The 21,029-nt window shown below is 40.9% G+C and overlaps 1 protein-coding gene across 2 annotated transcripts in view; it reads right to left on the bottom strand.

Annotated features, from left to right (window-relative positions):
- Window positions 1–21,029, bottom strand: part of ARHGAP26 (Rho GTPase activating protein 26) — a 744,136-nt gene that overhangs the window by 320,100 nt on the left and 403,007 nt on the right. For both annotated transcript variants that reach the window (XM_073620639.1, XM_073620638.1), the window contains exon 15: window positions 840–924. In XM_073620639.1, coding sequence (XP_073476740.1) covers window positions 840–924 — 85 coding nt within the window. The remainder of the gene's footprint in view (window positions 1–839; window positions 925–21,029) is intronic.

Below are 21,029 nucleotides of genomic sequence, written 5' to 3' on the forward strand. Positions count from 1 at the left end.
AAAAAAAAAAAACAAAAAAACAAATTGAGATATTTAATATTTCACAGACACTGACATTCCCAGTTTATAGTCACTTGTCTACCATACTAATTAATAACAATAGTTCTGACGCAGTGAAAAGTTTGGATAGTGCTTCCTTCTCCATTAAGTTGTGTTGGGCTACTGCCATGCTTGAATGGCAAGAGGCAAATTGATTTTTTTTAAATTTTAAATCACTGCAACTATTTTACCATCCATCTAAGTGGTAGTAAAGTCACAATGTTGATTTTTACCTATAGGCAAGCCTATAATAAGGCTTACTTATTGGTATAATAAATATCTCTTTAACGCCCACCGTTTAGTAGATATTTACTTTAGCAGCAGCAGCCGGTGACATCACTGGCGCGTGCGCACTGGGCTCTGAGTGACAACATCGCCGCTCGGCCATTCCTACGTCTGAGGCCTGCAAACCGGGAGGGAAGATCGGATGAAGATGGAAGTGTCGGGACCCGTGACAGTGTGGCGCTAGAAGGCTTTGTTTTTCAGGCAAGTCTGTCATAATGTGCTAGCACATTATGACTTAAACTGCCCGGGGGCCCATTTTTTTTTTTTTGGTACAGTTTTCTATCACTTTAATTCACTTACTGAATGCTAGCAAACAAAAATGATCAATTATCAGGAGCCATTATGTGCTCAAAACTAAAGCTCACTGCCCGTTGGTTCTAACTGTATTTCAATGAAAAACATCCTATGTCAACTTCCAAATTAATGTGCTTTGTACCCCAATTTCTTTAAAAAGGCATATTTTTTACTTTTATCTTTAGTACTTCCCTGCATAGTGTTTTTTTTTTTTTCCATACCTCAAATATGTCTTCAAAGCACTTGTAATTGTCTTTATTTCCCACTCTGTAGAGATCTCAGTTTCAGGTTCAGCAATTTTAGGATCTGAAAACATAAAAAAAAATACATCACTACAAAGAAATAATCCCTAACACAATTTTAAAGTAAACTTATAAAAACTCAGCACAATTCAAGCTTAGAGTAATAAAAAAAATGAAGTGCTATATTAATAAAAATAAATTAAAGTTTTGTTGTGAAAAGCACATGGTCAATAGAGGTTACATTTAAGTTGCAATTCAAGCTTTCCTAATGGTGAATGAGTTCACCTATCACAATAAACATGTCACTGGAGAGATTGGGATTGGGGTTGGGGGGTAAAGTATAAAGTCTACACAGTGATAGTTAAGATCAAGCCTGGATGGATGCACACCTTTCTGTGCACATTTTCACATGACATGCTTTAAAATGCATTACATGATAAGGATTGTTACTTTCAGCCCCAAGATGTATTTTTAAAATGCAATTGGCTCTCGGGGGCGTGGCCTGCAACTGATCGGAATGGCCGTACTGTAAGGCCAGGTTCGCACTTATGCAAATTGGATGCGAGATTCCCCGCATCAAATTCGCATGACAGGAGACTGTAACCGGCCTTCAATGGAGCCGGTTCACACATCTCTGGGCAGGCCACAGAGCACACAGCAGAAGGGTCCTGTGCCTCTTTGGCTCTGTTTTAGGTCCAAATCCAAGCAACAATTTGGACCTAAAATGCTGAACAGGTACACACCGAACCGCCTGCTGTGCCCCGCAGCCGCACATAGCGTGAACCCAGCCTAACAGGGCTTCCAGCGATCGCGGTTTCTCCCCTCACAGCCTCCAGACACCCAGCGGCATGTCCAAGAGGAGAAAGGAGCACTCAGCTCCCCGCAAGCTCACAGAGTTGTATCCCTCCTCACGGCAGCAGCCTAGCCAAGATGGCGCTGGGAGAAACACAGGCGCACAGCGCAGAGGGCCAGCAGACAGAAACGGGCAAATCCACTAGCTTGACAGGCATCATAACACTACTTATATGCCAGGAGGCAACTCTCACTCATCCTCACCCTCTGCCAGCCTGGCAAAATCTAAACTCAGACTGTCACAAGCTTCAGATCCCAGACAATGAGGTGAGCCAAGCTCATATGATAAAACCCTGGGACACCATGTTACAAAATCAATAGCAGGTTTCCCCACGACTAACCATCCAGTCCTAGATACCACATTAAAGGACATGTTAACGTCCTTACAGTGTTCTATTCACGCTGATATATTCTCCATAGTGAAGCATTTCAAATCAGAACTCACTGATCTGGGTGACAGAGTCACCAACATAGAGTCCGAAATTGGGGAGATCACCACGTCCTTCAATGACATGGTGGACGCAAATGGCAATAGGGAGGAGGATATTGAGTGGATGAAAGCTAATCTTGCAGACTTAGAAGATCGTTCCAGAAGGAACAATGTTAAAATTAGAGGCATCCCAGAGTCTGTCCAGCCTTCAGTCTTAAAGGAATATTTTACACACAAATCTGGCAACCTTCCTTCCAGATACACTGTCTAGCGAGTTAGTGATCCATCACATCCATAGATTACCTAAACTGCCACATATCTCAGAGACTGCTCCTAGGTATACAATTGTTAGAATACATTTCTATCAAGTGAAGGAGAAGCTAATGCGAGTCACTAGGTCCACTTCTGCCTATCCTCACCCCTATACAGATCAAGCCTTGTACGCTGATCTCTCTCAAACAATGTTGCAGAGGAAAAACCTCTCCACTATTACAAAGCCCTTGCGCAATCATCAGATCACATATAAATGGGACCACCCTGTAAAACTAGTGGTCACAAAGGACAACAAATCCTACAATATCAGATCTGTGGATGAAGGAATCTCATGGTTATACCAATGGAAGATTCTCGATCCTGTCAAACAACCTCAAAGAAACCGTTACGGCAGAAATCAGCACAGCTGAGTGGGATGACCCTGATCCCTCGGATGAAATGGCCACTTGACACTCTTACCACTTTACAGGCTACACTTAATGCCCCGGTGCAACTGTTGGAACTTGGTCTAATTGTTATTTGACCCCCAGTTATTAGACGCAGTGAAATACTATTCACAAGAGGTTTCACTGTTATTCCTTTTTTTTACCTAAGTTTCTTCTTACCACTGCAGTTCCGCTGTTCTCTTACAATTTAACAAGTACAACAATTTCTGCGTAACTGAGAATAGTCTTCAACTCCCGTATATTGCAGATTTTTCACTTCTCTCTCTAAATCCCAGTTTCCTTTGTTAACGACTCAATGAGGAGCAGTTCCAGTCTTCTTTGCTCCCTCAGCTCAGACCAAAGAGCCTCCAAAAAAGACACCTGAACATTAAGTTGCCCTCTCTGTAGTCGCCTGCACATCACACTGGCAAACCAGCCACATGTTCATAACGATCCAGCCATCAAACACATAACCTAATCTAATGCCCTACCAGCTCACCCTCATTATGCCTTTTAAGATCACATCTTTTAATGTCAAAGGGTTAAACCACTCAGGTAAAAGATACGCCTTATGGTCTGAGGCAAAAAGACTTCAAAGTGACATATTGGGGTTGATTTACTAAAGGCAAATTGATTGCGCACTCTGCAAGAGCATTTGCTTCAGAGCTTAGTAAATGAGCAGAAGCTCTGCTTACTTCCACCATCCAATCATGTGCAAGCAAAAATTAGTTTTTTGTTTTCCTTGTATGGGATTGGGTATTCTTTGCAAAGTGAAGCTTTAACTCATTGACTAAGCTCTGGAGCAATTGCACCTGCAGAGTGCACCTAGTCTAGTTGCCTTTAGTAAATCAACCCCATTGTGCCTTCAGTAGACACACTTCTGTTAACACAATTCTTCTCTCTTCTCCCATAAACGCTTCCCGCATATCTTCTCTGCAAACACTCCTAACAAAAAGAAGGGGGTCCTCATAGCAGTCAAAGATACTGTGGCCTTCAAACTAATTGACACTGTGTCCAGTGCACAAGGGAGCTACATTAGTCTCATTTTTGAGATTAACAATGCGATTTACACAATAGCGACATTTAAACCCCAAACTCCAAGCAGGATTAATTTCTTCATGAAATGTGAAAGCAAATTAAAGGAAACACTATTCTCTGTGGAGACTTTAATATGGTCCCTTATGTCTCCACTGATATAAAGAGTCCCATGACAAAAAAAAACAAAAAAAAAAACCAAGATCATCTTTGATGCCACCCTTTTTGCTCAAGAATAATCTATATTACATTTGGAGGTGACAGCACTCTCTGGAAAGAGACTTTCCCTTTTTCTGAAAACCACATTGTATGTATTCCCAGATCGACCTCTTCCTAGGAGACAAACTCCTGCTGCAAGAGACCATTGCCTCAGACATTCACACAATAACGTTGTCAGACCATGCACCTATATTGATCCTAAATCGAGCAAGCCGCCCATGTCAATTTGGTAAAACCAACACGCAGATGATGGATATCCCATCCAACACATCCACTATCCACAAACGCCTAAATTACTTTTTTGATCTTAATACAAAGCATACATGATGTGAAACGTCCCACACTCCGCTTGAGTGCTTTCGTCATATACCGCTTCCTCCCAGTCTGAATATAGATATTAGATATTCCAACCGCTGACAACAACAAACAAGGCAATACTCGTTTGGTTGCTGAATATGAACTGTTTATTAGAACAAGAATACAGTCTTATATACAGATGAAGAGGAGGTTCCCCCTTCCCGCTCATATTACTCTAACAATACACCTGTAACCAGAAACCTAATTAACATGAGCTAGTTATCTAATCATTTACCCAGACTTGGTGACTCAGAGATATGACCTTTCAGGGTAGACTTGCTATCTCCTCACTCCCAACTTACAATACACATAAGTATAAATACATCCCCCAATAGTTTGCTAGGAGACAAAGGTGTGTTAATGAGCACAATAAACTATTGGGTGAAAGACCCGGGCTTTCCAGATCTCATTAATCAGCATTCCTTTCACTGACATCTGTCCCCTGAGTCCCAAGCTGGCAGAGACCATCATGGCCTCCTTAATAATGTCCTTTAGCATTACATAACGGTAATAATAATATATAATAATTATTATTAATAATAATATTTTCCTAAATACTTGTAGCTCCTTCAAATGCCAGGGCCCATAGTTGGTAGGCATTCAGTCCCCTCCAAAAGCCTCTGTCCCGGGTGAGTCTGTCACAATACATTAGGGGGATCCTAATAAAAAATAAGCTCTCGGGCAAAGTGTCAAAGGATACAGCAGCTCACCAACCTACTTGACACCACTAACAAACTGAAACAAGAAAACAAAAACTAACCCAAACCCCAACACTAGCAACAAAATTTGACCCAATATCCCTCCTTATCAGAGCCGGAAAGCTACTAGCGTCCCAGATGACATAGCCAATGCTTTTCGAGCATACCGTACAACCTAAAGGACGACCCTTCGACAAATCCGCCCACAGCTCCCGAAACTTAAGGTTTCCTAGAATCACTCCACCTACCGAGTGTCTCCAAGGAACATTTAGAAGCTCTCAATGCCCCTTTCCCAGTAACAGAAATAGAAAAAATTAGTTTTTCTCTCCCTAATGGAAAAGCTCCGGGCCCAGATGGCTTTTCAGCCAAATATTATAAATTATTTTCCCCCACCCTGCCCCCCCATATGTGTCAAATATTCAACACTGCTGTGTCCTCTGGCAGGTTTCCTTTGGAAATGTTATCAGCTAACATTATAACGTTGCCAAACACAGGGAAGGAGCCGGTATCCCCACAAAACTTCCGCCTGGTATCATTGCTCAACAATGACGTCAAACTGTATGCACAATTAATAGCTCAGGAGGTTAGCCCCTATCATGACCCAATTCATCCACCTCAACCAAGCCGGCTTCACGTTACGCAGGCAAGCCCCTGATGCTGGACAATTACGGATCAGGCTTCTTCCCTTCCAGCAGTTTCAGAAATACTTCAGAGGTTTATTATGTGCTCGTATTACAAAATAAATGACACCAAGTTGAATATTGTATCTGTTGGAGTACAAAAAAACACTAAACTTTCTCTTACAGCCAGCTTCCCGTTTCAGTGGCAGTCCAAAGCTATGCCATATCTAGGTATCTCCCCAACCACTCCCACATTTAATGTATATGCCTCTAATAACACCCTTTTCTAGACACATGTAAAAGAGACCTGTGAAATATTAGCACAAAATATCTCTCATGGGCAGGCAGAGTGGCAGCACTTAACATGATCACTCTCCCTAGGCTTATATACCTTTACAGAGCTCTGATGATCATGATCCCAACTTCCTTCTTCAACAATCTAAAATGCATATTATGCACTTATATCTGGCAGAAAAAAAAAAAACAAGGTGCCAATACTCTACCCTGATCTGACACAAGTGAGTGGGAGGAATGGGCTTTCCAGACACAAAAGACTATTGTACAGCGGTCATTTTAGATCAAGTCGGGCACGGGTTTACACCTTCCCCCAGTAAACAATGGAGAGATATAGAACAGGCCTTTCAGGTGGAGATCTAAGTACACTTCTCCTAGCACACTCGTGTCAGACCTTCACTTTACATTACAACACCCCACTATTGAAGCAGTGATTGAAGCATGGAAGTCATGTTATAGATTCATAGCTGAAGATCTTCAGCTCATTACTATTCCTACTCCACTAGAAATATTTAGCTTCCTGCTGCCCAATATATCCCTCAAACACTGGTCGGCCTTGAAGCTTCTAATGCTGACATGGCTAATACAGGATACTAAACTTCTCCCCTTTGAGATCCTGCAAACTAAAAACACAACATCCCGCAGGAAGGGTCATATACCTACAGGCAGCTAGCATCATACTTAAAACACTCTACTCCAATTGTACGCTTGCCTGTATAAAACCTGGTACTTCAGGTCCTCAGACTCAAACTAAAAGGCATTGCTACTTTTTTTTAACCTTCTACAAGCTAAAAATAGATTTGTGAAAACCTCCGCCCTTGCAAGATGGGAACGAGACCTCCACCTCTCCTTCTCAGACTCCCAATGAAAACAGGCTATCCACCACACCCTTAGCACCTCTAAATGCATTAATTACTGGCAACTATTACAGACAATCCACCATAGATGGTTTTTAACTCCACTACAAATGTTTAAATGCGCCAACCTGGATGATGACAAACGCTGGCGAGGGTGCTTGCAACTCGGTTCTTTACCTCACATTCTTTGGGAGTGCCGCCCCCAGATACGTAGCTTCTGGAACACAGTATTCACCTTAATATCTGAAACAGGCTGTTTGACTTCCCCAACTCCAGCCCTAGCCATGCTTAGCATTAGAATAGAGGTTCCCACAGAACCTCAGAGCATATCCTATTTGCACCTAGACTGCTTATCACAAGGAAATAGAGGCATGCACTGGTTCCTAATTTATCTGGTGTTTAACTCCAAATAAATCTGATAAAATCATATGAAAATCTCCTAGCATCTCTGAATGGCTCCTCTGCCAAATTCCATAATACTTAGGGTAATTGGTCCGCACATTAGACACTTTCCCTTTAAATCTTCACTAGTGAGCGTAATATCACAGTACGTCATGCAGTTCTGTACCCATTAATGTTATATCGAATGCAATACCCCCTGGTTATCTTTATTCTTTGTATTTTGCATTGTTTTGCCCCAACTTAAAATGTAATTAAAGGCTATAATGTTCTAACCACAGTCACAACAGCTTACTTTATTTGTTGTTGCTTATTGTTTTTTGCATCTTTCTTATGTAATTAATTGTAATTCACTTTCTTATGTAATTCATTGCATAATGTTTCTGTATTTTCAAAATTTCAATGAACACGATATTGAAAAAAATTGGCTCTCGGCATTAGACATGTGCAATTCGTTTCGGTCCAAAGGTAAATTCAGACAAATTTTTGGTTATTCGGAGATTAACATCAATTGACAATTCCTTTATTTAAAAAAATAAAAATTTTAATAAAGGAATTCTCAAAAACTTGTGTCTTTATTCACTTTTTAGGTGAATGGGTAGGGGTACTCATTCACATGGGGGGGAACGGGGATCTGGCAGACCCTCCCCCAAAGCACCCCCCATGATGAGGGCATGCGGTCTGTTATAGTACAAGAGGAGGGGGGGCTGAGCGAGCACATGCTCGGATAAGGGTCTGGTAGATTTTGGGGGGAACCCCACACAGTTTTTTTTTTTAACTTTGGTGTGGGGTTCCCCTTAAAATTCATACCAGATCCAATGGTATGGATTAGGGGGGGGGACTCCTCCATGTTTTTTATTTTTATTGCCAGCATTCTTTTGTTTACATTACATTTCTCAGCAGGGAAGAACACTGACAGCTGTTGAGTCATTGTTTGTTAAGGACGCAGCAGCCAGCTCCTTAACAACCAGCTATTCTTCACACTAAATTTGAATCGGTCGATCATTTTTCGACTGATCCAAATTTGAACTGTTCCGAAAATGTGGAATTCGTCAGAGAATAAACTGAACAAAACTAAACGAATTCCAAAACAAAATCAGCAAAACTAAATTAGTAACATAACAAATCTATCCAAAACAAAACAATTTTTTTGTTCTGCCTGCATATGTCTAATATATATATATATATATATATATATATATATATATATATATATATATATATATATATATATATATATATAGTCAGGAGCAGTGCAGCATTATTGCTACACTATTGGTGCTTTGGTGGTCTTGACTGGCAGGCTCAACAGGTATTTTCTGGGTTTTGCAGGGAACTAGGAGAAAACAGAATATACAGATGCATCTATAATTACATATTGCATACTTTAACCCGGGATGTCAAATGCTCCAATTGAAAATATAAAAAAGGCAACTGTCTGCAAGGGTTAAGGCTGAACTTCGGGATAAGCAAATATCATCCAAATACAAGTATGTGTATTTGTACTTGTATCTTGGTATACTTTATGTAATTCTTCCAGATCTGTGCAGGAATCTAGTGTGAACTGCCTCCACGAAGAGCTTCCTGTATTAAGACCAGCCACTGATGTTATTTTGCTATATTAGGACCTGTCACATCACTAGGAAAAAATTAGCCTGAAAAAGGGAAAATTATTCTACACCCGCTAGATAGACTATACTTCTGAACACCAAAAATACATTTTTTATTCAGCAATTGTGTGAAAGACAAGAAGAAAAACACTGGGGTTAATTATGACACTAAACAACGCTGAACTGCAGGCAGATATGACCACATAAATAAATGCTGCTATGTTTCCATTATTAAATCATAAAATGTTTATTAATTTTTTTTCATTCCATATTAATTGGTTTTACAAAACACATTTTTGATTCCAGGAAAATAAATACATGCCAAGTATAATCAGTCATAGCACAGAACATGGGGAACTTGACTTTGTCCAAAATAACTCGGCAAGTGAAAATATTCAAACTAGGCTGTGACAGCTACAGTAATACATTAGCTCCACCTCCCTGGAAGAGGGCAAGAATATAGAGATGACCCCCCCCAACAAGGGAAATGGTCTGGGCTTTCCATGCATGGATTACTCTTTTTGCTGTTGTAAAAATGTGTGTGATGTGTTTAAAAGACCTGCCTTTGATCATGTAGATCATTTGACAGATCCTGATCTAGAACATTTTCACTTTTGGATAGTTCGACTTATTGGGCCTAAAGGAGCCCTCTACTTGGCAACCTCAGAAGCCCCAAGGGGGTAGGCGTTGGGGTAAAATGTACTTTTTTTAATGCAATTGGTTTGGGTGTCTAAATATTACTTGGTATCTGCCTCTTATAGTTTACTGTACAGTGACAGGGAGAGAAAAAGACAGTCTCCCAATCCAGTATTAGCATGTGTAGTGTGATGATCTCATGCATATACTACTGGCCTTTCACCATTCAGGAAAAGTCTAGGGGTGGAGAGAAAACACTATTGTATTCCTTAATGCCAGGTACAAACGGGCCGAAAATCGTCTGAAAACAGTTCGTTCGGCAGGAAACGGACAAGTTTTGACTCATGTGTACAAGCTCCCTGTATGATAGAAGCCATTCTTCATGCTAGTAGCTGCCAGCGCTGATCAGTGGGTCCTGTCAGAACAAAATAGCAAAGTAGGGGAGATTGCCACACTAACATTGCTTGAGTTAGTAAAGCGATCTGTCCCGCTGAGTTGAACGAAAAAAACGTATAGTATGTACCAGGCTTAAAGTGGCTGTAAAGGCCCAAGGATTTTTTACCCTCATGCATTTTATGCATGAAGGCAAAAAACCTTTTGTGTGCACCTCCCCCATAGCCCCCCCAATACTTTCCTGAGCCCGATCTTAATTCAGCGATGTGCATGAGAGCAGCGGCTCTCCTGAGTCTCTGCCTCATTGGCTGAGACACAGCAGTTGGAGCCATCGGCTCCTGCTGCTGTCACTCACAGCCAGTGAGGAGGGAGTGTAGGGTGGAGCCGAGCAATGCTGTGTGTCTTATGAACATGCAGAGGTGGCTCAGGAGTGAGCCACTTACTATGGGGCATTCAACAAGGGGGAGTGGCCAGGATTTCCGGTGGGGGACCGGAGAATAGGAGGATCGAGGCTGATCTATGAAAAACCATCACCCAGAGCATGCAAGTATAACATGCCTTTACTATCACTTTGACAGTAAGGGTGTCATCCACCTGGTTGTGCTGTGTTAGGGGCTATGTAATGCCCAGGATTGAATAGAAAGAAACCTTTTGACAAGTAAAAATTCTCCCTTATATCTATTTTATCTGTTTATTTAGAGGTTTGTCTGGCATTTAGCTGTCATGAACATCATTGTCCACAACACAAAAACAAAACAAAAAATGACCAAACTAACATTGCAAGGCCAAAAGCTGTTGTGATTTTCAGTGGGATGAAAGCAGGATCCTTTAGATGTCCAGTTTATCTTGACTAATTGTTTCCCTCTTAATAGAAGATTCTCTTATGTAACATTACCAAGCATGTCTCTGGCTAGAGGGTTTTTTTTATAGCACGCACGAGTCTTGATCAGTACAAGCTGAAGCTCATTTATTTAGATTATTCCTTTCCCAGCCTTGGCATGGGTTTCCCTAACAATCTGGTTTGCAAGCGTCTGCCATTTTCTACAACTCTGTGTAATCTCAAACAAGTAGTAAAGTAGGTTTCATTCTTTTCCCTCAAAGTAACTAAAATGCAAACTAACAAAACACTCAGGAAAACAAAGATGGTGTAGAACTAGCTCTTGGTATGTGCCAGTGCCCTATCAATCATTACCCATGACAACATGTGAATCTAAATTATGAATGTATAGTCCAGGATGCATAGCTGCAAAGATCGGAAAGGAAGGAAAGAATACAAAAAATGGACATAAACAAGAGATGGCAATTATTGAGGCTTAAATCTTTTAATCTACAGATGTCAATCTTCTTTTTGAATGAAGCAATAATCATACCTCCGATAACTCCTATTACCTTGTTTTGTCCAATAAAAAGCTCACCCCGATATTGGACCTCTATTTACTTTTCAGATGAAAAGGATATTTTGACACTATATTTGTACCACACTTTCTGCAATTTGGTCTTTGGTAGTAATACTGGAAGATATCTTTGTAAAATTCTTAAAATTATATTTTATATTGTGTTGGTATTAAATATACCTATATTTAGTATAAATAAAGGTATATAAACTCCATACTGTTATTCAGGTAGGCAAGAGGAATCAAAACAACCATAACTTATTTGTAAAAAAAAATATTTTGTCTTTGATACACATTATCCAATTTTATGATTAATTGTAAGTTACTTTCCACCTAAGCAAAAGAACGAGTGCTCAGCAGACAAAAAGCTAATTATGCAGGTCTAGCTAGAATAGAGTCCCCTGGAACCCAACGCAAGAATGCCAAAGGGGGAGGCCTCCACTCTGAGCACTTTAATTCCGTAGGAAAATGAAGAACAAAGCTTATGAGTTTATTACACGGAGAACCACAACAGTAGAAAATGATCAACTAAAAATCATAAACACATTGCAGCTGTGTACAGCATTAGGTTGTGCCATGATTAAGGCCTGATGGCCAAAACGTGTTGGATTTTTTGACTGTTGTTCACATGCAATAATAAAACGATGTTTTAGCCGACTTCCATGGCACCAGCCTTCTCCCTTTTTTGCACGAATTGCACATGGAGGTTTGCAGAGACTTCCCGTTCTGAGTGCTGTGTTCTTGAGGCTGACCAGGCATTACACAGGATGTAGTAGCTCGGATGCACCTGTTCCAGTACAGCATTACGTACCTTTATTCAACGCAAGAGAATTATTTTAAAAAATGGCCACTCACAAAAGTGATTATATGAAGCGAAAGTCAAAGAACTCCAAGTGCTCCTCCATTCTAACAGAGCCTGGGGCCATAGATATACCCCGTTTCCCCGAAAACAAGACCTAGCGTGATTACCACCTGAGAACTACTAACAAGTACAGACGCGACATAGCAGAGCGAAAGGGAGCCTGATCACGTGACTGTGCTGGAAAGAACCAGTGGACATGGCAATGCGTTTCGGCAGACCACCCCTTTTCTCAAGCCAATGCATTCTTCAAAGTGATACATAAAACAAACATGTCAATGGTTTTGCACAGAACAGCCCTAATCCTCCTTGGGTCCCACACCGGCGCTCCTGGCTCCTCATCTTTAGAGAGTGCCCCATAGAAAGCCACTTTCTATAATGGCACTTTTGCAGGCCCGATATTGACATATTGCCCTGCCCACCTCTGCTTTGTCACAGGATTTGGTTGATAGCAGAGGGAGCCAATGGGAAAGGGTTGAGAGAGACGCTGCTCTCATGTACAGCCCCATGGATCAGGAATGGGCTCAGGTAAGTAGAAGGGGAGTAAGGGGGATTCTGTTACACAGAAGGTTTTCTACCTTAATGCATAGAATGGCTTTAGAACCACTTTAACCACTTAAGGACTGGCGGTTGCGTGCTGGCAACACGCGATCGCTCCTGACAGAGACAGAACAAAGATCTGTCAATGTAAACAGACAGATCTCCGTTCTATCAGGGGAGGAGAGACAGATCTGCTGCTCCTAAAGATTAGGAACAACAATCGGTCTCCTCCTCCAGGCAGTCCCATCCCCCCACAGTTAGAACACACATGAGGGAACACATTTAACCCCTTGATCGCCCCCTAGAGTTAACCCCTTCCCTGCCAGTGACATTTATACAATAATTAATGGCTATTTTTAGTTCTGATCCCTGTATAAATGTCACTGGTCCTTAAAAAAAAGTCAAAAGTGTCTGATCTGTCCGCAATGGCGCAGTCCCGCTAAAAATCGCTGATTGCTGCCATTACTAGTAAAAAAAGAAAATTAATAATAAAAATGCCATACATCTATCCCCTATTTTGTGGACGCTATCACTTTTGCACAAACCAATCAATATACGCTTATTGCAATTTTTTTTTTTTACCATGAAAATGTAGAAGAATATATATCGGGGGGGGATATTTATTATAGCAAAAAGTAAAAAAAAAAGATTTTTTTTCAAAAAAAAAAAAAAAAAAAAAAAAAAAAAAAAAGCAGAGGTGATCAAATACCACCAAAAGAAAGCTCTATTTCTGGGAAAAAGGACATCAATTTTGTTTGAGTACAGTGTCGCACGACCACACAATTGTCAGTTAAAGCGACGCAGGGCCGTATTGCAAAAAGTGGCCTGGTCCTTGCACACTGGGCTCTGGTGGGAACGCAGTTTAAAAGAACAAAGGTGCAAGGTAAGAATGCAAAGCATTTAGTCACTGGTCTGCCTTGATGCTTTGCTATAGGATCATTAAAGTGGAACTCTAGTCTCAGATTCCCTCAAGCACCAAAATCTGTACAGTTCTAAGAGTGTGATGTTGGCAGGTATAATATTATAACTTTATACAACAAATCTGCAATCGAACCAGGAGTTTACAGTGTATTACAGGTTGACCCCACACATCAGTCTAGATCATCTTTTTTCAACCAGAGTGCCTTCAGGTTTCTGCTTGGCAAAATGCCTGAAAATTGCCTAAAAGTATACAATTCAGCGGGTGGATCAAGCATGTCTTATAGTTACACAAAGCCTCAGGTTTTCACTGTGTGCCATTACAGCCTTCTAGCTGTCGGTGTCCTAACAACCAATGTGGTCAGACATCCTTGTTTGCATCCTTCCCCCATCTTGCCCTCTCTGGGGACTAGGGTCACATTAGCTGAGTGAGGAAGAGAAATGAAAAAAGAGAAATGTTGGAATACTTGTCAGTACCAGTGTACAGAGGTATATTTGCTTTGGAAGAATAAATCACCTCTAACATTGGGCATCTTATGTGTGTGTATGTTGATGCAATATGCAAAAATATTAGTTCAGTTTTTTAGAAAGGGGTGCCTCAAAACTGCATGATTTTAAAAGGGTACCTTGACTAAAAAAGAGTTGAGAAACACTAATCTAGGTAGTGGTGTTTTACACTAAGGGCAGTTATCATCCCTCTCTTATGAAGACTATAAAATGTTTATGTAACTTACAATGCTCAGCAGAGTCAGCATAAATAAGTACACCCCAACCGATTTGTCAGAAAACCTTTACTATCCTTTCTGAGTCAACATTTTCTGTGGGATACTATAATACAAAATACTCCCACAAAGTATTTTTCCTAACAAATTCATTCAAGACCATGTTGAAAAAATGAATACACCCCAATTAAAGTCTTAGGAGCAAAGCTAAATTTTAAACAACAAAATCCTAATTAACAAGAATTCAACTACAGGTGAGTCTAATTATTCATTAAACAGGTGTCTAGCAGACAGTTGATTATAAAAGGGCGCTACTTAAAGTAAACCCCTTCCCAATCCATGCTGTCAGCAATGGCACCACATGGAAGAGAAATGACACAATGCCTGAGAAAGAAAACTATTTCTTTACACAAGAAAGCTGAAGGCTACAAGAAGATCAGCAAAGTTATATAGTTATCAGTCAGCATACTGTAGCAAAAGTGATAAAAAAATTTAACAAAGATGGAACTGCAACCATCTCACAGAGACATACAGGCCGTCCACGGAAGCGAACACCTCAACAGGAGAGTCTTCTGATGAGAAAGGTTAAAGAAAATCGGCATGCAAGTTCACTGCAGTTGGCTAAAGAAGTAGAAAGCAACTGGGGTGATTGTTTTCCATTACACAATATGGCGTACACTGCATTCATGGGTTTCGTCCATGAAGGAAGCCTCTCCTAAAGCCCATGCACAAAAAAAAGCCCACCTAGAATTTGCCAGGTCCCATACTGAAGAAGAAGACAACTACTGGGACCAAGATAAATGTTTTTGGAACTGATGGCTTCAAAACTGTACAGTGTTGCAAAGGTGAGGAGTACCAAGAAAAATGCATGGTGCCTACAGTGAAACATGGTGGTGGCAGTGTCCTTCTGTGGGGCTGCATGAGTGCTGCTGGTGTCAGGGAGCTGAATTTCATTGATGGTATCACAAATTCACAGATGTACTGCTATATTGAAAGAAAAGATGCTATCTTCACTCCGTGCCCTTGGTCCTCGTGCACTTTTTCAACATCACAATGATACAAAACGCACATCTAAGGCCACTGTTGCATTTCTGAAGAACAGGGTGAAAGTGATTCAGTGGCCAAATATGTCTCCTGACCTGAACCCAATTAAACACCTAAGGGGAATTCTGAAGAGACAAGTTAAGCATCACTCTCCATCCAGCCTCTAAAAGAGGTTGTTCTTAAAGAATGGAAAACAAAAGATGTTGCAATATGTCGCCAACTTGTTCATTTCATGCCTAGAAGACTTGGTCCTTACAAATCATGAAGGCCATACAAAATACTAGATGTAGTAGTTTTTGTTGCGGGGTGTATTCATTTTTGCATCAACTAATTTGAGTAAAACTGAAGATTTTGTAATCCAAGTTATATTTGTAACCTTACTTTCATGTTATGGAGCTAAACAAATGTTCTATAAAACTCAGTTTTGGAAATTGTTCTTGTGTTCATTGAGATATTGATTAAAATTTTGCTTTTCAAAAGAGGTGTACTCATTTATGCTGAGCACTGTATCTTTAATTTTATATTTAAGCCTCGTACACATGGTACGATTGTTGGCAGGGGATTGTCTGTTGACAGACTGTTGTCCTAAAATCTTACCATTAGTACGCTCCATTTGCCGATTGTTGTCCAATTTTCGGCCAACAAATGTCGGATGACAGGCTAGTAAATTTTCAGCGGACAACAGCTTGACGTCAGATTTTCATATGGTCAGTAAACAAATCCGTCACACAAGTCGAAAGTACAAACATGCATGCTCGGAATCAGTGCGCACCAAACACAAAATTAGCAGAAGGGGCCCAAAGGGTGGTGCTCAAGAACTGAAATTCCTCATAGTATGTCACCACGTTCGTGTTTGTGGCACGACAATTGTGTACCGTTAGTATGCAAGACAAGATCCTGGAAGACGCCCTTTTGACAAAAATCAGACGCTCGGTTGGCCAAAAATCGTACCGTGTGTACAAGACTTTCGTCTCCATCAAAGGAATCCATTTTATTGCTATGCTATTGCCCTTTTCTACTGTTACTATTCTAGTTATGCTTGATGTATGCCATGTACCATATTTAACTGGCCTAAAATAATGGATGATGAACTGCCTGATAACAACCAGACTCAGTCTTTACATTCCAACCTTTTCCTGGTGAAAGTTTGAATATAAGAGAAATGTATTTATTTATTTTTTCCCAGTCATAAGTCGGTTCTTATGAACCGTGTTTTCCTCATGCATTTTTTTGTTCACATTATATAAAAAGAAAAGTTGCAGTTTAGTGCTAATATGTTATAATAATACGCTATAATGAATGTGTCAATCTTTGCAGCATTCTACAATCTTCATATCGGAAGTAAATTTATAGAATACAGATGAGAAAAAAAAAATCAGATGAAAAAGACACAGTCCAATTTCACAATTACCAGCCTTAGTGTCTACACTAGATATTGCCTCTGTAGTCAGTATCTTCACCTATTGAACAAGGAAATAACCTGTGTTGCCACGGTGATCAGTGTAGCACTGACAAATAATGTGCTGACGCATGGACATCAGCCTAGCTGGAAATATATATTTAACTATTTGTGTAACGTATTAGTAAAAAAGAAAAAAATATATACACTGACGCAAACTCACACATTTTTACTTCAAATAATGTATAAAAATGCTACATTTTCAAACAATAACAGTGGTCTGTCTCTCTTTAGAGGTAAGAGACAGGATTACTTTAAATGCAGGATGTACATTAGAGTGGGTCTGTTACTTTAGATCAGCATCAAACCTGCCAATGTCCTGTAATTGACAATAATAGCAACCACTTTTTTTTTTAAGCTTGCTCCTGTAACCCTATGACTTTCGATCTGCAATTTTACTCAAGTCCTGTGTTTACTGCCACCATATTATGAGGGAGTGGCATGTTGCAACAAAACTGTCATGTTATAGCAGCCTGCTATAACAGATAGATGCCACAGTACAAGAGGCTTATGTAAGAAATACATACCACATATATATATATGCCAAAAAGCTGCTTCTAAATTACAGGAAGCTGCAAGAGACTGTTGAAATGATACAAGAGACTGAAAGACTGTTGCTACATGCTACATATTACGCATCACTACATTAACATTCCCTGAGCACTCATCAAGCTGTAATAATGAAGCAAGACAATCCTAGAGTAGGTCATGCTGTGTTACTAATGCTTAAAATGAAGTAAGTATTGGGTGGGACAAGTAACATAACCAAAGGTGCAGCCGAGCCACACCACCATCTGATTTATCAAACTTTTTCTACCCAATACCAGGTCCACATTATGATTTATCAACCCACTGCAGGGACTTTCACATACTTGTGTATCCTCAATGTTTGTCGTATTTTAAAGAGTTCAAATTTGTAAATATAAAATATTCTGATAACAACTGAACCTTTTTTTGACAGGTACACACTCCCACTTCACTCAAACCACCTAGGCAAACTGACCAGAAGTTCTCCTCTCCCCCCTCCTTCCCTCTCAAAAAAATGGAAGAGGCGCAGCGTGACTCGCACATGCGCACAGGGCTGTAAAACCGCAAGCTGTCACAGCCGGGTGCCCACACTTGCAATGCTGGCACGAGGAGAGGGAGAGAACTAAGGGTTGGGGAGGCCACATTGCTGGATCCTGGAACAGGTGAGTGTGTGTTTATTAAGTCAGCAGATACATTTTTTGGAGCTGCTGACTTAAACACAAAAACGTCTGGAACTCCGCTTTACAGTGGTATTAAATCAAAAACCAAAAATGTAATATATTGCAGCTTACAAATCCTTAGATGTGGTGTCTGAATGTTCCCTTTTCCCTACTGCTTTCACATGGTGATCTACTCAGTAACACACCGCCTGTGTTAGAGTGCCCCCACGCTGGATGATGGAGTACAAAGACACCTTTGGACAGCAGCACTGCCAGTCTGTTGGGAGGGGAGTGTTAGATGTACTAGCAAATTGAACTCCAACTCACACTACAGTTACACAAGCAGTTACAGACACAGTTTTTCCTTTTGGGATAAAGGTTTTCAGGAATTAAAAAAAAAAAAAACTAATCATTGTAAGAACCACGGTCAGAGATAAATGGTTTTTCTCAACCCTCTGAACTTCTACAATTGGAGGAGAGCTTGTTCTGTTTAAAAATTACAGACTTACTGGCCAGACCATTAGGTGAAAATAAAGTAAAAGAAAACAAATGCAGCCACCACATCTAAGAATTGGTAAGCTGCAACATTATAAATGTTTGCTTTGGGGTTTAACACTGCTTTAACCTTTACTTCCTATCCCATAGCCAAAACAGAAAGTACAAGGAAATACCTACAAGTTAAGGGAATCCCTTGGGGCCCGCCAGTTCCCCAGAACTTGTGTCCGCAATGGAAGATTTCTTCTCTATTACTTTCCTGGGGACAGACAAAAATTTGGGATTTTCTTCCACTTTCATTGAGAATGGTAAACATGACAAACAGAGAGGGTGAATCTCCCTACCAGGGGCATAGATAGCAATACAAACTAGTGTTTGAAAAATTGTTCTTGAAAGTGTTTGTCCAAAACTTTAAAAAAAAACACAAAAATCTTTTGCCTTTGGTTATACTTATGCCACGTACACACGAGCAAACTTTTCAGCATCAAAGGTCCGATGGTCTTTCCGACGGACTTTCGAACGACCGGACTTGCTCACACATGAACGGACTAAAGTTCATTCGAAAGTCTGTTGGTTTGAACGTGATGACGTATGAAGGGACTAGAATAAGGAAGTTCATAGCCAGTAGCCAACAGCTGCCCTTGCGCCCTTTTTTGTCCATCGAACTAGCATACAGATGAACGGATTTTTCGACCGGACACGAGTCCGTCGGAAAGATTTGAAACATGTTGCAAATCTAAAGTCTGTCTGATTTTCGACAGAAAGTCCGCTGAAGGTCCGATGAAGCCCACACACGGTTGGATTGTCTGACGGATTTGTTCCGTCGGACCAGTCCGGTAGAAGGGTCCGGTCATGTGTACACGGCTCCGAAGCTTGACCCAATACCTGGCAGGTAAGGGACAATCGGTGCGGCGGTGGGGGCGTTACAATCACTGACCTCCCTGTGTGGCTTTTAATAAAGCATCTGACAGCCGCTTCTTCTCCTCTCCCCTCCGTGGCTTTCAGCTGATTTATTAAAAGCCACACAGGGAGATCAGTGATTGTAACTCCCCCACTGCAGCACGGATTGTCCCTGACTGTCCCCTGTATACTCCTCCGGTCCCCCCCTGTCCTCCTTCGTTTCCTCCGTGTCCTAATCCGTGCACTCCTCCCTGTGCTCCTCCGGTCCCCACCCTTGTGTCCTCCTCCAGTTCCCCCCATGTCCTCCTCTGTGCACTCCTCCCTTTGCTCCTCTGTTTCCCCCGTGTCCCTTCTCCGGTCCCCCTCTGTCCCAGATATTTCAGAATGGAGAGCGGAGGAAGGAGCCGGTATAAATGTCACTGGCTCTGTCCATTCATAACTGAGCATCGTAAACTGTGTTTGTGAATGAACAGGAGCTGCTGTCTCCTGTCCATACATCTTCAGTGCAGCTGAGGCTGCAGAGAAAGGGACTGGGGAATCTGTGTCCTCAGTCCCTTTCCCTGTCTGAAAGGGGAGATGTCAGGGGTCTGTTTAGACCCCTGACATCACACCAAAGCCCCCCCCCACCCAACAGGGTTGATAAAAAAAAAGAAAGTGTAATAAATATTAAAAAGTAAAATTATATAAATAAAAAAAAAACCCTGACATCGTCCACTCCCCCCCCCCCCCCCCCCCAAAAAAGAAAACAATATTATATTATATATTAATTAGAAAATAAAAAATAAAATAATAAAATTGTAAAAAAAATAATAAAATAAAAAAACTACTGACAAAGTTCACGCCTCATCAGTGCTGCATAGTAGTGCCACTGTCACATGACATTAAAAAAAGTATCGGTATCGGCGAGTACTTGAAAAAAAAGTATCGGTACTTGTACTCAGTCTTAAAGTGGTATTGGTGCAACCCTAGTTAGGTATATTTCCACTTTTGCAGCCAAATTAGGACATCATCTACTTTATATCTGTTACATGTTTATATTAAGGTGTACTATGTGAAATGAAACACAAACATATAGTGGGGGTTTCACAAATGTGAATGCAAAGTTGGAATTACATTTTAAGAATGATAATCTGCAATTGGATTGTAGGCTGTTCCCCAATATTTTGCATAATTTGCTATAGAGCAGGTATCACTAAATGGCAGAGCGTGGTTATGATCTGGACCAAGCCATTGTTCCATGGGCCTTTCATTTAGGAGCCAGTTCTTCCTCTCAGATGCCGCCATCACTGTCATCCTCCCAGAGCTGGCATTGTGAGGCAGGACAATTTTGGATGGAGGACAGGATGCAGGGTGGTCCTAGCAACCAATCACAAGCTTGTTAACAGGAAAAGTTGTGCAGCTCTGGCCCTCCATCCAAAATGTTTTTTTATCCCAATGTCAGCTCAAAACCTGATGTGCCTCCCGCCCTCCAGCCTGTGATAGGTAGGACAGGGCAGAGAGCTACGTCACTGCTTTAAAGGATATAGAGGAGGCCAGGGGTGATAATGAACAGG

The sequence above is a fragment of the Aquarana catesbeiana genome, linkage group LG03, assembly GCF_042186555.1.
Source record: "Aquarana catesbeiana isolate 2022-GZ linkage group LG03, ASM4218655v1, whole genome shotgun sequence".
Taxonomy (NCBI): domain Eukaryota; kingdom Metazoa; phylum Chordata; class Amphibia; order Anura; family Ranidae; genus Aquarana; species Aquarana catesbeiana.